A 13,747-nucleotide genomic window follows, 5' to 3' on the forward strand; every position below is an offset into this window, starting at 1 on the left:
GCCTCGCCACCACTGATCCCTTGAACCCCCGCCCCCCCTGCCCTATATCTCACATGGGCATGCGAGGAGATGGAGTCTATGGTGGGATGATTGAGAACCGTAAACCCCGGGCTTCCGTGGACAATGTAAACTCAGAAAAAATGTAAACTTGGGTACAATGTAAACTCGGGTACCTGAGATTACTTCGCCCCTGCCCCCAGGATTGAACCCACAACCTAGGGTTTGAGGGCCATGTGGCCTATCCACCATGCCCGCGCCAGTCACTGTGGAATGTACACGTTTCCATGAAGTTTTGACGTGCAAAAGTATCAGGGCGAGCAAAAGTAAACTTGAGTATTTTTGTAAAAATACCCTAGTTTACTTTTGCGACAAGATCTACGGCGTGCGCTTACTATTGGGGCCCAAAAGTGATGGGAGCCTTTGATCCCATCTCCCATGCCCGTGTTAGATGTAGCTGAGGCCCACCCCCTTCCATGAGGCCCAATGCCCGTGTGAATTATCACCTCGAGAGCAGCGAACAATGGCAGCTCAGAATGGCGGCTGTACCCATGCCCACCAGCAGCCTTGGTGTAGTTGCGACGCTGTGCGCATTGGTGTAGCCCTTCAGAAGATGGTGGTGCGTAGAGGGGATCACCCGTCTGGGCCGTGTTTTTCTTCTGCTTGTGAGTTAGGACCCAACCGTGTCCATGTGGAACGCCACGTCGACTACGACCACGGCCAGTACCTTGCTCGCCCTCCGCCACCACTGGTGCCCAGCATTAAACATCTGCCCAAACGGTTCAAGAAGAAGGTGAAGAGGGGGAGGCGAACCAAGGATCAGAATGACTGGGACATCAGCCAGCTTGTGCAGAAGATTCTTGCACTGGAGCCTGGTGGAGACATTGATGGCCTTCTCAATCATTGGACTGGACGATTCAATAGGAAAAATTTTCCAATTTTAATACAGGTAACTATCCAATTAGTAGTTTTAAGCAGTTGGTTAAATGAAGTCGCAAATTTTTTCTGTGTGGTGCAAAAAATGTGGGAGACAGAAGGTTCCCTCCTTCCCTTTCTGACTAATAGTTTACTGACTTGCTCATACAAAGCGATCGGTTGTTGTAGTAGTGGAGAGGGGGGTCAAATGAAGCAAGATAGAAGAGTTGGAAAGAAGAGTAGAAGCATGAAGTGGTGGAAAGCTTTGTGAGTGCTGTGAGTGATTCGATAAGCTTGGACTCGAGGGCAATGATAGGGTGAGTGTTCACATAGGCAAGGCTTGTGTTGGTAGGGAAGACATCAAAAGAACACTCATACAAGGTGTTGCATGAGCAAAGGTTAAAAGCTAAGTAAGACGGGATGTAAATGCTAGAAAGCCTCTAAAATGTGCAATGCCTATCTTTGTAGGTTTATAGTGTTAGGAATTGGATCGTGCTAGCTAGGGTGGATGAAAGAGAAACATAGTGCAAGTGCGTGAGTGTGTGCGTAAGCAAGATTATCACTCAAGTGAATTAGGTTCCAAGATAAAATTAGCATGGATTGTCAGTGTGACAATGGCTTTTGAAAGAAATGATGTACATGGTATTTAAAGTGATCTCAAATCAAGTACATGTTACATGAATGTTAGAGCTATACAGATTGTTAGTTTGGCAATTGCTCTTACGGAATGTCCAAAAGTGTGTAGTGTGCTGTAGAAGTGAGTATTTCTTGTCAGTTTGTCAAGGATATAGTAATTGCTTCTATTAAAGGGTACATGTGTAATTGATTTCTTAAACTGTCGGTTTGGGTATGCTCGAAATTGTTACTGGATCCAACGTGTACTAAAAGACAGTGGCAAAATGCGTAGCTACCATTTTGTTAATTGGAAAGTTAATGACTCAAAGCAATGGCATAGTGCGAAGCTACCACTATGTCATTGGGACAGGGTTCACACGCAGGCAATACATGTGTCGACAAGGTGTTGAATACACCAGGGTTGACAATGAGCATGTATGTGTCGTACATGTGTCAACAGGTGTTGAATACATCAGTGTTGATTGGGAGCATATACGACATAGATGCAAACGAGGACGTTTGAGATTTCAAGAGGGGTATGTCACTAGCGTGTGACTACTATCTATACTTTTTGTTGATTTCTTTCTTATTATTTATTTACTTTCACTTTTTGGAAACACCCCTTGGGAAATCTAACTGCCCTGCATTGCATAGCTAGTGTGGAACTGTTCAGAGGGAGTCCAGGCCTACGAGCAAGAGAACACTAAGGTTGGACAAGGACTATGGTTAGCCAAAATGGGGTCATTGACTAGCCAAAGTGGAATCCTTTGCTACAAACGCTACATTTCAGTTCTTGGTGTGACTGCAGTGTACAAAGAGGGTCGGATGACCTAGAAAGATACAATGGCAGCATGTCCTAAAATTTAGGGAACTGCTATTTTGGGACCTGAAAATGTGTTCGCGTCATTACCTCCGGTATGACTAGGGGAACATTCTATTACTCTGCCGTGAAGTCAACTGGGCAACATGTCGGGAGATTTTTAGGCGGCAACCCCGAAACGGGAAATACCCTGTAAATGTGCCAACACATTTCTGTGCACTTTCCTCATGCATGAAGAGGGGGCGCTGATTTTAGAGAGGAGAGAGGCTCATTTTCAAGCTGTCACAGGTTGAGAGCTTCAATGGGGTTCTTGCTTACCTCTTATGTACAGTGCGGTGCCAGGAGTGATGCCCTGCTCGCTACGCACTGCCCTCTCTCTCCCCTATGGTAGTATGTTATGCCCCACTAGTGGGCTTTTCATTTGACCAATGTACAGTTGTGTGGGTTCATGCGCGATTGCCGAGGCAAGAGCCTCTTGCACAGGTACTGGATTAGCTAGTGGCTAATCCCCCGTAGGTACAGGTGATTCGGAGAGGTTTCACGTGCGAGATCTCGTCCGATTCAAAGGGCAAGTAGCCCTACAGGTGCGGGAGCTCGAGGACTTGCTACGGATGCGACCGGCACGCAAAACGGATCCCGAAACAGTGAATTACAGCCTGCTGTGTATTTTTGTAGTTTTAGGGTTTTGGCGCTAAACGGACCCTAATACCCCCAGGAGGTTCGGGGATGTGAGGGGACCGATGAACAGGTGATCTGGCGCATTTTCGGGGCAGAAAACAGAGAATTCAGCGTGCTGCAGATTGTCGCCAAGTTTTGTAAAGTGTCCGAATGCGTCGGGAAAGTCATCCAATGCATGGGGATACTGACTGTGAAGGTTCCTAGTACAGCTATGTTGCCGAAATCGGGCCAGAACAGTTGAAATTCAGCCAAGACTGTGCGGGGCAGCTTGTAGGGAACCACAGCTTTTATTCCCTCTGTTAAAGAATAAAGAAATACCGAAAGGGGCGCCTAACTTAGGGGCCAGTCTTGTGTCGGTCTTCTCATACAGGTGCAATCTAGCAGCCTGTATCCCTTTCCCCTTTGTTGTGTCTTGAAAGTACAGGTAAAGTGGGCGACAAATTAAATGAGTGAAAGCATATAAGGTTTAAGTCTAAGGTCTACCGCCCTTTTTGGATTGAACAGGCCGGTTTCGGGGGGGGGGTAAGGGCTTGGCGATGGTAGGGGGAAGATGCAGCTGTAGCGAGATCGTTTCCTTGTTCTTGTGTCCAAACAATTTTACGAGATCCTTCCGTGCCACTTCTTGGTCTTCATGCGTCTGCTACTCGTCATTCTACTGCTTCTTCAAACTCATCGTCTGAATACACCTTTTGGGCAAGAGGCCTAGGTGTAGTTGACTTCTTCATTGCCGACTTCAGAGGTGATCTGATGCCGGAACGCCATTTGGAATGCATCTCGTCAAGCGGATACTTGGCCAAAATTTTTGCATATTGTGGATCTTTGGAGTACCAAAGCATCTACTGGCGACAAGCGTTGCCGCTGCATCTCTATCCTTTCTTACTTAGTAGGAGAGGGCTTGTACTGCTCTGAATCTTCAGAAGATGGACCATGTCCATTAGAGTTTTCATTGTTCTCGTCGAGGCCAGGTTGGTCGGGCGCTACAGTTTCCTCGTGACGGGACTTGTTGACAGAATCCATGAGTGTTGTGAATAAAGGGATTGGATCCTTTGTAGTAGAAGAATTGACTGAGCTCTGATACCACTATAACAAACTTGGACGCTCCAAGTCGAGAATCTACCACAACACATGCAAGAGAACTGAAAGAACTGAACAAAGCCGAGAGAGAGATGACACGACACGACGATGTTCCACTCCATGAGAGATTGCCCCCAAAAACTTGCGCCCCTTTCAGTATTATTAATGCTTCACAAAGTACAATGTTTGAGGGTCCTCGTCCCAATAGTGCTCCCAAGCTAATTGGCCTGAGACTGAGGCCCTGGCAATTTATTTATAGGCCTTGTGCCTTCCAAAAGCAATGTAGATGAAAAGCTTCCAGTCTAAAAGCATCTGGGTCCCAAAAGCTGCCAAGCGCAATTTGCAGAATCCCGTACAGATGCCACGTTAGGAGCGCAGATTGTGAAATTATGTATGGCAGCCATGTCAACAACTCAATAACAGAAGGATTAAGCTTCGCCAATGCGTGGCCTTTGAGCTGTTACTGAAGGCTCATGATCCTATGCTCCCTAGTAACTATCGCACCATCATGATTAGTATATTAGTGCTCTAGCTCTCAAAAAAGCCTTCCCATATGGCCTTGTTGAGCATGTGTGTCAACAAAGGTGCCATTGTATCTCAGGCATGACATAAATGCTTAGTAACTACACCATCGTGATCATGTGATTTGTCTAAGTGTAGTCTACCAACGGCATCACGTGACACGGATCATACTCACAATGAAGAAGTGAAGAAGGTAAAAGGTCTAGGGGTCAAGACATCGATGGCAATGTTAGACACTCTTGGATTGGTTGCATATTGTGTTCATGTGTGAAATCAGCGATTACAAATTGCGGACGTGTTAAGCCACTGAAGACTTGAGCTGAGTTGCAGATCTTGGCCGAGGGGCCTAAACCCTAGCAGCAGTAGAAGAAGCAGGTGTTCTCACCAACTTATTGATCCTCGCCGAGTGGGGGCAAATTATCAAAGAGAGTTCTACCAACTTTTGGGACCCCCGTCTGATGGGGTCCAAGGGACACAAGGCATTAAAATAAAGCTGGACACTCGCACAAGACCTTGCGTAAATAACTGATGACGTGGTAGTTGTATGGACGCCCGGAATTCACTCTGACTAATGACGTGGTAGACTGTATGAACTTGCACAATTTGCGTTGTAGGCTTGCAGCATGCTGGGCATGGCAAGTGTACAAATTTTTGTAATTTGCTTTGGCAACTTTTTAGCGCTAGCTTTTGGACCAGAAGCTTTTCATGTAACCCACTTTTAGAGGCCAAGGGCCTTTAGGTATGACCCATGGGCTCTCACTCTGGCAGTCTACCCGTGGGAGATGTAGAGTAGAGTCATGGGAGTTGTGTACCAAGTTGAAGCAATATAAAGAAATACTGAAAGGGGCGCCAAGGTTTGGGGCTAGTGCTCTCTTGGGGTGGAACTTCGCCACTTCTCGTCTTGTGTGTCGTGCTTCTCTTTCAGTTTAGTGTTATTTGAAGTGCTTAAAGTTGTTCAGTCTGTTCTTTTCCATTGGCACGTGGTGTCCCTCCCGTTACATCATCCTTATCTTAGACTGACTCTCGAATCGTCCAACTAGCCATGGGGCGAGACTCTAGATGTATGTCAACCTGGTTTCAATTGTATGGCTTTACAATGGATAGATTGCCACCCTTTTAGTACTTCTTGGATACACCATCCTTCATGTTCACATGTTCAGACTCTAGAGTTGAACAAGATTATCATCAAGAATCTCACATAGATCAATACAAAGAGAACATGGATGACACCTCCTTGGGAGCTGGGAAAAATATTTTTCACAAAAAGCATTTTCTTTACATTACTCACGATGGATTTATTTTATGGCTTAGATACATGCATTCACACCTCTTGCACGGGCTTTGATGTGTCATATGACAGCTTAGGACCTCCTCCCATTGTCTAAATAGACAGGCTGATACAATTTGCCATCTATGTGACTCAGACCTAGAGACTGAGGAGCATCACATATGTCAGTGTCAAGTATATTCTGAGATACGGAGACAATTTCATTCTCTCTTTGAAGTGGGATTGGGACTTCTTTTTAGAGTGATGGATAGCGCTGATTAAAGATGCCTTGGGCTATTCTTGTTGGAGCTACGCAGACGCAAACATGCTTCATTATGGAGTTCCACTAGCAAAAGACCCATTCAAAGTAGGTGACTAATCTTTGATCGAGAGTCTTTCCTAGCTGCACTTATACAAGGCTTCAATGTTATTATGGGAATGCCTTGGCATTACGGGATTTATCCTCTCCCAAATTATGTAAATAAGAAACTGTCCTTTACTTTAGAGCAGGAGTATGATGTAGATGCAAGTGCTACTGATTGGCCTATTCCTATTGTCAGTCACATCAGTGTTAAAAGAGAAATAAAGAAGTGTATGAGTGCTGAAAATGTAAGGATTGTTTTACCGACACTCTTCTAGATAAATTACCTCTCGAGAGATCGAGAGATCATCGTATTCCTTAATTCCAGGCAGTTCACCCCCAAATCAGCCACCTTACCGCGTTAGTCTCTTACAACAACAAGAAATTCTTAAATAAGTAAATGAACTTCTCGAGAAGGGTCTTGTTCGACCTGGTACTTCTCCTCTGTTCGACCTAGTACTTCTCCTTACTGTTCACCAGTCTTGCTTGTTCAAAAGAAAGACGACACATTTCGAATGTGCATCGATCATCGTTCTCTAAATAAGATAACGATTAAGAATATATTTCCGATTCGCCGAATTGATGATATCTTAAACAAGCTATGAGGGGCACAAATTTTCAGCCGCAGATCTCAAGAGCGGCTACCACTAGATTCACATTGCTCCTAAACGTACATAAGACTGCATTCCGAACAACCTTCGGATTGTACAAGTTTCTAGTAATGGAGTACGCATGGACCAACAAAGGTTCAAGCTATTTCAGACTAACCAGCTTGCTTCGATTCATGATGTCCGAAGTTTCCTTGGCCTCTGTTCCTACTATAGACGTTGTATATGCCATTTCGCTCATGTGCACCTCTCCACGATCTCACAAAGAAAAAGATATCTTTTGTATGGGGGGCTAAAGAGAGGAAGCTTTTGAAAAGCTCAAGTACCTTCTCACCCATGGACCCATCCTCATTGTACTCCATCTTCAGAAACCATTTGAAGTACATTGTGATGTTTCAGGCATAGTGGTCTCGTACGGTCTCTTACGTTTTGTACACGTACGATGATGTGCGGTACTAAACGAACTAAAAAATATTAAGATGTACGATGACGTTACGTACGTTCAAAATAAGAAAACAAAGAATTCTTACGTCTAAGGCTTAGGCCCTTGGGTTTAAACTTTACACTTAAAGAAACTTGATGTTATGAGATCTTCAATGGGAGCTTGAGAGGGAGAGACCCAATGGAGAGAAGATGGCGAGGCAAGACTCTAGTCTCTAGAGCTTGTCACTTGAGAGCTAGAACATGGAAGCATTGAGCAGTGAGAGGCTGAGAGCATTGAGAGCTTGAGAGCAATGAGCATTGAGAGCTTGGAAGTGTTGGAGAACAAGATGGAGAGGCATTGCTTAAATAGGAAGAGGCTAGAGCATGAGAGGGACTCGAGAGAGAGCATGGAGGATGACTCTTGATGAGAGAGGGGGAGCGTGGGGGAGGGGGAGAGCATAAGAGAAGTGGAGCCCTAACACATAGAATCCAATGTTTGAATGTGGCTAGGGCTTGAATTGGCGCTCCAAAACGGCCTTGGCTGCTCAATATAATCCACTCACAATTGTGAGTTTTGCTTTTACAAAAGAAAAAAAAAAAAAAAACGTACAGAACGTACTAAACGAACGGGACGGTACGTGACCCGCAGTACGGAACGAGACGTTCCGTACGTCGTACGAAAACTACCCTGGTTTCAGGTAATTGCATTGGCTCAGTTCTCAATCAAGAAGGCCACGCAATAGCTTATGAAAGTAGACGACTTCCTGATGCGGAGCTTCATGCTTCCATCTATGAGAAGGAACTCATGACTATCATCCATGCTCTCTTAGTTTGGAAACACTACCTTTTGGGAGGGGATTTTACGATCAAGTCAAATCATCAAAGTCTTTGATACTTTCTCTCTCAACGTAAGTTGTCTGAGAAACAGATGTGGTGGGCCAATTTTCTTTCAATGTTTCTCTTCCAAATTTTGCGCACTTCTGGAAGTAAGAATGTGGTTGTAGATGCTCTTTCTCGACGGCCCCAAGTCAATGCCTAACAAGTATACATCACCATTGGAATCTCTACCCGAGATGTACCTTGACGACCCAGATTTCGGTGAAATCTGGCAACAATTACAAAGTGGTACAGAATTTTTTCCCTATTTTATTGAAGATGGTTACGTTTATTTCCATCAGGCTCTTTGTGTGGCGTATCCACTTAGAACAAAGGTAATGGATGAAGCACATGCTTCTCCTTACGCACATAGATAAATGTGTCAGAGAATGTGTACCATGCTTAAAAGCCAAGTATGATCGCCATAAGACTACTGGCTTGCTTTAGTCCCTATCTATTATAGACAGATTTAATAAACAAGCCCATTTCATTCTAGTTTGGAAGATCATTAATGCTGATCACATGGCCAAGATATTTCTGGCCTAGATTTTTAAGCATCATGGCATGCCCAAAATGATTATAAGTGATTCTGACCCACGAATGACCTGTAATTTTTGGCGAGCACTTTTGACGAACCTAGGAACTAAGCTGAATTTTTCTTCAGCTTATTATCCTCAAACAGATGGATAAAGCGAAATTGCTAACTCCACAGTCCTAGACATTTTAAAGTGCTATGTTTTAGATAACCAACGAGAATGGGAGAAATATCAACCTCTCGCAGAATTTGTCTATAATAACATTGTACATTCCTCGACAAGAAAATCTCCTTTTGAGGTTATTTATGGCAAACCACATCTTCCCCCCATCCTTCTCACCAAGGATAAGATATTCGCAGCTGATGAATTTGTTTGAGATCTAGATACCGCTTATGTTGAAGTGAAGCGTGCTATCCCTAGATCTCAAGAAAAGCATAAGAAAGTAGTAGATAAACATCGACATGATCTCAATCTAATTGAAGGACAATTTGTTCTTCTCAAGGTTCATAAAGCATGACTTAACAAACAAGCCAATTAGAAAGGGAAAGTTGTAAAGCTCTCCAACAAATATCATGGCCCGTTTAAGATTACAGAACAGATAATGACGTAGCATTTAGATTGTATCTTCCAGAAAACTGGAAAATCCATAATGCTTTTCACATGAGCCTTCTACGACCTTTTGTTGGCGACCTATAGAACCACTTACAGAAGATCCCCCTAAGGTAGATGAAACTGAAGAAATACGTCTTCCAGAACAAATCATACACCATCAGGAGCGCCAACTAAAGCTAGAAGAACTCATCTTAAGTACTTAGTCAAGTTTAAGAATTACTCCCCTCTAGATGCTCAGTGGATGACGGAATCAGAATTGCATGATTTCTCAGACATCTTGCATAACTATCATGAAGCCTTCATGTTGAGGACAACAGTTTAGAAGCCAGAGCGATGTAATATTATAGGTATGGCTACAAATATATAAAATGGATTTTTGTGCACACAAAACGAATTTATGAATTTATTGGTACCAGTTAGTTATGAACGGGTTAATTTTCTAGTGCAATGTGCCATCTAGAAATCTATCCATGTCCAGATAGTATGATAAGTAGAACAGTGACGCAGGTAGAACAGATCAGAACAAGTGTATGAATAAGATGGTGTCCCTAGTGGGCTCAGAAAAGTCATAATTAAATATTTTCACCATGGCCGCCTACGCAAGTGGGCGGTCGGACACATTGTAAATACGTCCAGCGGGAGCAGATAGGCTGAGTCAAGAGGCACGAAAACGGCCGAGCTAATTATGCTCTTGTTTGTTCAGAAAACCGAGTCTTTATGCTTGCTTTTAAGTTAAAAGTTTAAACTTTCAAAACAAAGTGGCCGGGCCGGTCTGAACGCGGCCAAGTTTAATTAACTTAAACTCCTAGCATGAGAAAACTGGAACATCAAACGTAGAATCTCTCTCTCTCTCTCTCTCTCTCTCTCTCTCTCTCTCTCTCTCTCTCTCTCTCTCGCATGAAGCGCCCGGAGGCCACAAAACTCACACGCTATGCATAAAAGGAGGTAGCGCTTCCAGTTTTGGGGGTCTCTGTAGCAGACTACACACACACACAGCCTCTCATGGCGAAGCTCTCAGTTCAGCCCTCTCTCCAACGATTTACTGCTCCGGGTCCATGAAGCGTGCGTAGAGACCTCGAAGCGTGTAGGAACGGTGTAGGGAAGCCCACACAGCTTGTGTGCGTCCCTGTGGGGAATAGACTCACTCAGACAAGCGCATTTCAGCACTCGGACTGCGTCCAGAAGCAGATTTCAGCCAAGAAGAACTTGTGTGGGTACTCCCTACGCGAACAGATAACAGCAGAAGCATTTCCCGCTTAGGAAATCTCAGTACGAAGCATAATTAGCCAATTCACGGCTACCAATATGAAAATTTCAGCCAATAGGCTTATGAATTTATGCATTCTTATGCATCAGAATAGTATCTGGGATATGAGCAACGTATGTTGATTCGGATTTATTTGCTTGTAATTGTTCGAAAATAATAAGAAATCTTGTTCAAGGGGGAGACCAACCCATCTTCTCGTCCCTAGTGTTGTGTCCGTCTTCTGCGTCTTATCCTCTTTATCTTCATGTGTGGAATCTCATATGAAAAAGGTTGATTAATTTGGAAGTATGAAGTGCACGCTTCCGTTTCTGTGACAAGAACCAAGAAGAATCAAAGAAGTTTCGTGTTCCTACCCTGGGCTAATACATGTTGCATATAGATATTAGCCAGTTCCATCCTTAGTCCATCGCGCATCGGACCATCTTCATCGCTAGTCTTAGGGGGGGCTATTTAGCCATTAAGAACCACATAAATTTATTCATTTATTTTGCTTGTTTGAGATCGCACGTAACCCAAGACCATTTGTTGAGCATGTCAATCTCTCCAATCTTTGCTTTTGAAGAGTGGTAAGTAACTGCCAGCCTCCCCTCGCTCCTTTCTTTTACTGATCGAGAGCGGACATTGCACATTGTGGCATGCCAATCGACATGAGATGGGGAAAAGCAACCTTGGTGTGAGCGCGGGAGGCCAAGGGTTGCACCCGCAGGAAGGAGTTGAGGTTGGTAAGAGAAAAGGCTTCTTAAACGAGATTGCAAGCAGTACCAAGGATCCAAGTACCCGAACCCAAGTACCCGCAGTACGTGAATACTCAGTGCAAAGTCATCAGTAGAAGCTGAATTGATACTTTGCATGAAGGTGATAAGATTGAAGGTAGAGAATGTCACAAGACGGGCACCACGTGCCAGCGGAAAAGAATAGATTGAACAAACTTTTAGCACTTCAATAACAACCGAACTGAAAGAGATGCACGACACATGAGACGGGATGTGGCGGAGTTTCACCCGAGAGAGCATTGGCCCCAAACCTTGGCGCCCCTTTCGGTATTTCTTTAGATTACTTGAACTTGGTACAATGCCGGTACTCACGCTCTGCACCTTCTCCAGGAAGCATGCCAGAGAATGAGCCCTTGGCTCATATTTAAAGACCCTTGGCCTATGAAAAGCAGTCACATGAAGATCTTTCAAACTCAAAAGCAACTAGCCTAAAAGCGGGTGCTCAAAAGCTGCCAGCGCAAAAGCAGGAATCTGTACAACTCTGCCACGTCAGCAGCCAACGTAAAACGCGAAAATCTGTACAATTTGCCACGTCAACGGCCAGCCTAAAATCCGGAAATCCTACAATCTGCCATACGTCAGCAAGCCAATACAAAATGCGGAATTCCGTACAAGATGCCACGTCATCAGTTGCTACGCTTTTTTTGTATTTGTGTGTGGGTTGCTTTACTTTAGGCCTCATCGGACAAGAACCTTAAGTTGGTTGGATCTTCTTCTGTTGCTTCTCTTAGGGTTTAGGCCCCTCGGCCGGAATCTGCAAGTTGGCTCCGTTCTTCAGTGGCTTGACACGTCAGCAATTTGTGATAGAGAAGAAGTCCCCACACTAGGAGAACGATTTCCGGATCCTCCTCCATCCCCATCTACACCACGGATTGCACCAAAGGAGGCTTTGATAAAGTCTGATAGAGATGATGCTACAGTAGGAGGCTCAACGAGCCATAGTTGAAAGGGAAAGGGCGGAGATGATGCTACAGCAGGAGGCTCAGAGAGACATAGTCGAAAGGGAAAGGGAGGCTCAACGGGTCACAGTTGAAAGGGAAGGAATGGTTATCAAGAGAGAACGAGAAGCTCTTCGTATAATTGGTGAAGAAAAGTGGGTAGCTATGGAGCTAGAACATGAGTGAGAACGGGAAGCTCAACGCATAGCGGCTTAAGAAAAGAGGACATCTATGAAGCTAGAGCGTTAGGCTCTAAGAGACCAACGCATGCAAGAGTTGGTCTTTCAAGTTTTCTCTTCGAACGATGATCCACACAAAGAGACAAACAAGTCATCACATAGACCAAGTGTCACAAACTGGTGACTTTGCACCCTAGTAAGTTGTCCCAACTTATGGCCAGAGGACGAGGGCCCCCCGGGGACATTAAATTAAAAGCCAGAGATTTGCTGACATGGCTGTTGTACGGATTTCCGCGATTCACGCTGGCTGTACGGACTTTCGTGTTTTACGCTAACTGTACCGAATTCCGCGATTTCCGCTGGCTGGACTTTTATTGGCAGCTTTTTGGAGATGATTGCTTTTGAGTTTGAAGCTTTTGGGGGCTTTGCTTTTAGCAACCCTTTGTAATATGTATAAGTGGCCTTAGGGGCTCACTTCTCAGAGCATCTGGACACAGAGTTTGAGAGTGAAGCACCCGCAGGCTCAATTGTACTTTGCACACAGATTAATATATAAAGAAATACCGAAAGGGGCGCCAGTCTTTGGGGCCAATACCTCTGGGCACAGAACTACGCCGGGCCGTGTCGTCTTTTGTGAACTGTTTTAAAGTGAATCTTTGTTGTGTCGCGGTAGAATCTTGACGTGGGGTGTCCAAGTTTGTTACAGTGGTATCAGAGCGCGGCCTATTTCTCTTCTAGCGGGAAATCCGATCCTTTTCTCGCGACACTTATGGATTCCAACAAGAATGAGTCGACTTCTTCTGCATCTGCTAATGCGGGAGGAGATCGATCACGAAGAAGTTTTTGATGATTTAACAGAGGAAGAGTACGAGCCACCTCGGCCTACCCAGTACGACTTCAAGAGATAGAATGTCGACAGCAGGTTAATGAGTGCACAAAGCAGATGATTAAATTTGCAAAGGATCCGCAGTTTGCAAATTTTTTGTCTCAGCAATGCATCACAGAAGTGGACACCCAGTGGCAAAAAGCCACAGAACCACCTATCAGTCCGACAATCAAGAAACCTCCTTCTCCGAGGATGTTTACAGAGCAAGAATTACAGGAGGTGGTTTAGATACAGATCAGTCGGTTTTTGGACGTGAACAACCAATCCAAAAAGCACGAGAAAAAGCGCAAGAATTGTACTGACTACCATGGTTATCTGGGCCGTCAATCTTCTTTTGCAGCTGCTAGAAAGCAGAAGAAGCGTGTACGATTTGAAGGACTACCCAATTCTTCTTCTTCTT

General features: G+C 44.6%; 1 protein-coding gene across 5 annotated transcripts in view; it reads left to right on the top strand.

The window, feature by feature from the left end:
• The first annotated feature begins 444 nt into the window (after positions 1 to 444).
• Positions 445 to 13,747, top strand: part of LOC147425852 (uncharacterized) — a 115,575-nt gene continuing 102,272 nt past the window's right edge. For 4 of the 5 annotated variants that reach the window (XR_015186134.1, XR_015186135.1, XR_015186132.1 and 1 more), the window contains exon 1: positions 449 to 946. Coding sequence is in view for 1 of the 5 variants with exons in the window: in XM_086498092.1 (XP_086354218.1) it covers positions 521 to 946 (426 nt within the window). In the remaining 4 variants the exon portion in view is untranslated. Of the gene's footprint in view, positions 947 to 13,747 lie in introns of all 5 variants that reach the window. The other variant, XM_086498092.1, reaches the window with a different exon arrangement.

The sequence above is a fragment of the Adiantum capillus-veneris genome, chromosome 24, assembly GCF_014529385.1.
Source record: "Adiantum capillus-veneris isolate H3 chromosome 24, ASM1452938v2, whole genome shotgun sequence".
NCBI lineage: Eukaryota > Viridiplantae > Streptophyta > Polypodiopsida > Polypodiales > Pteridaceae > Adiantum > Adiantum capillus-veneris.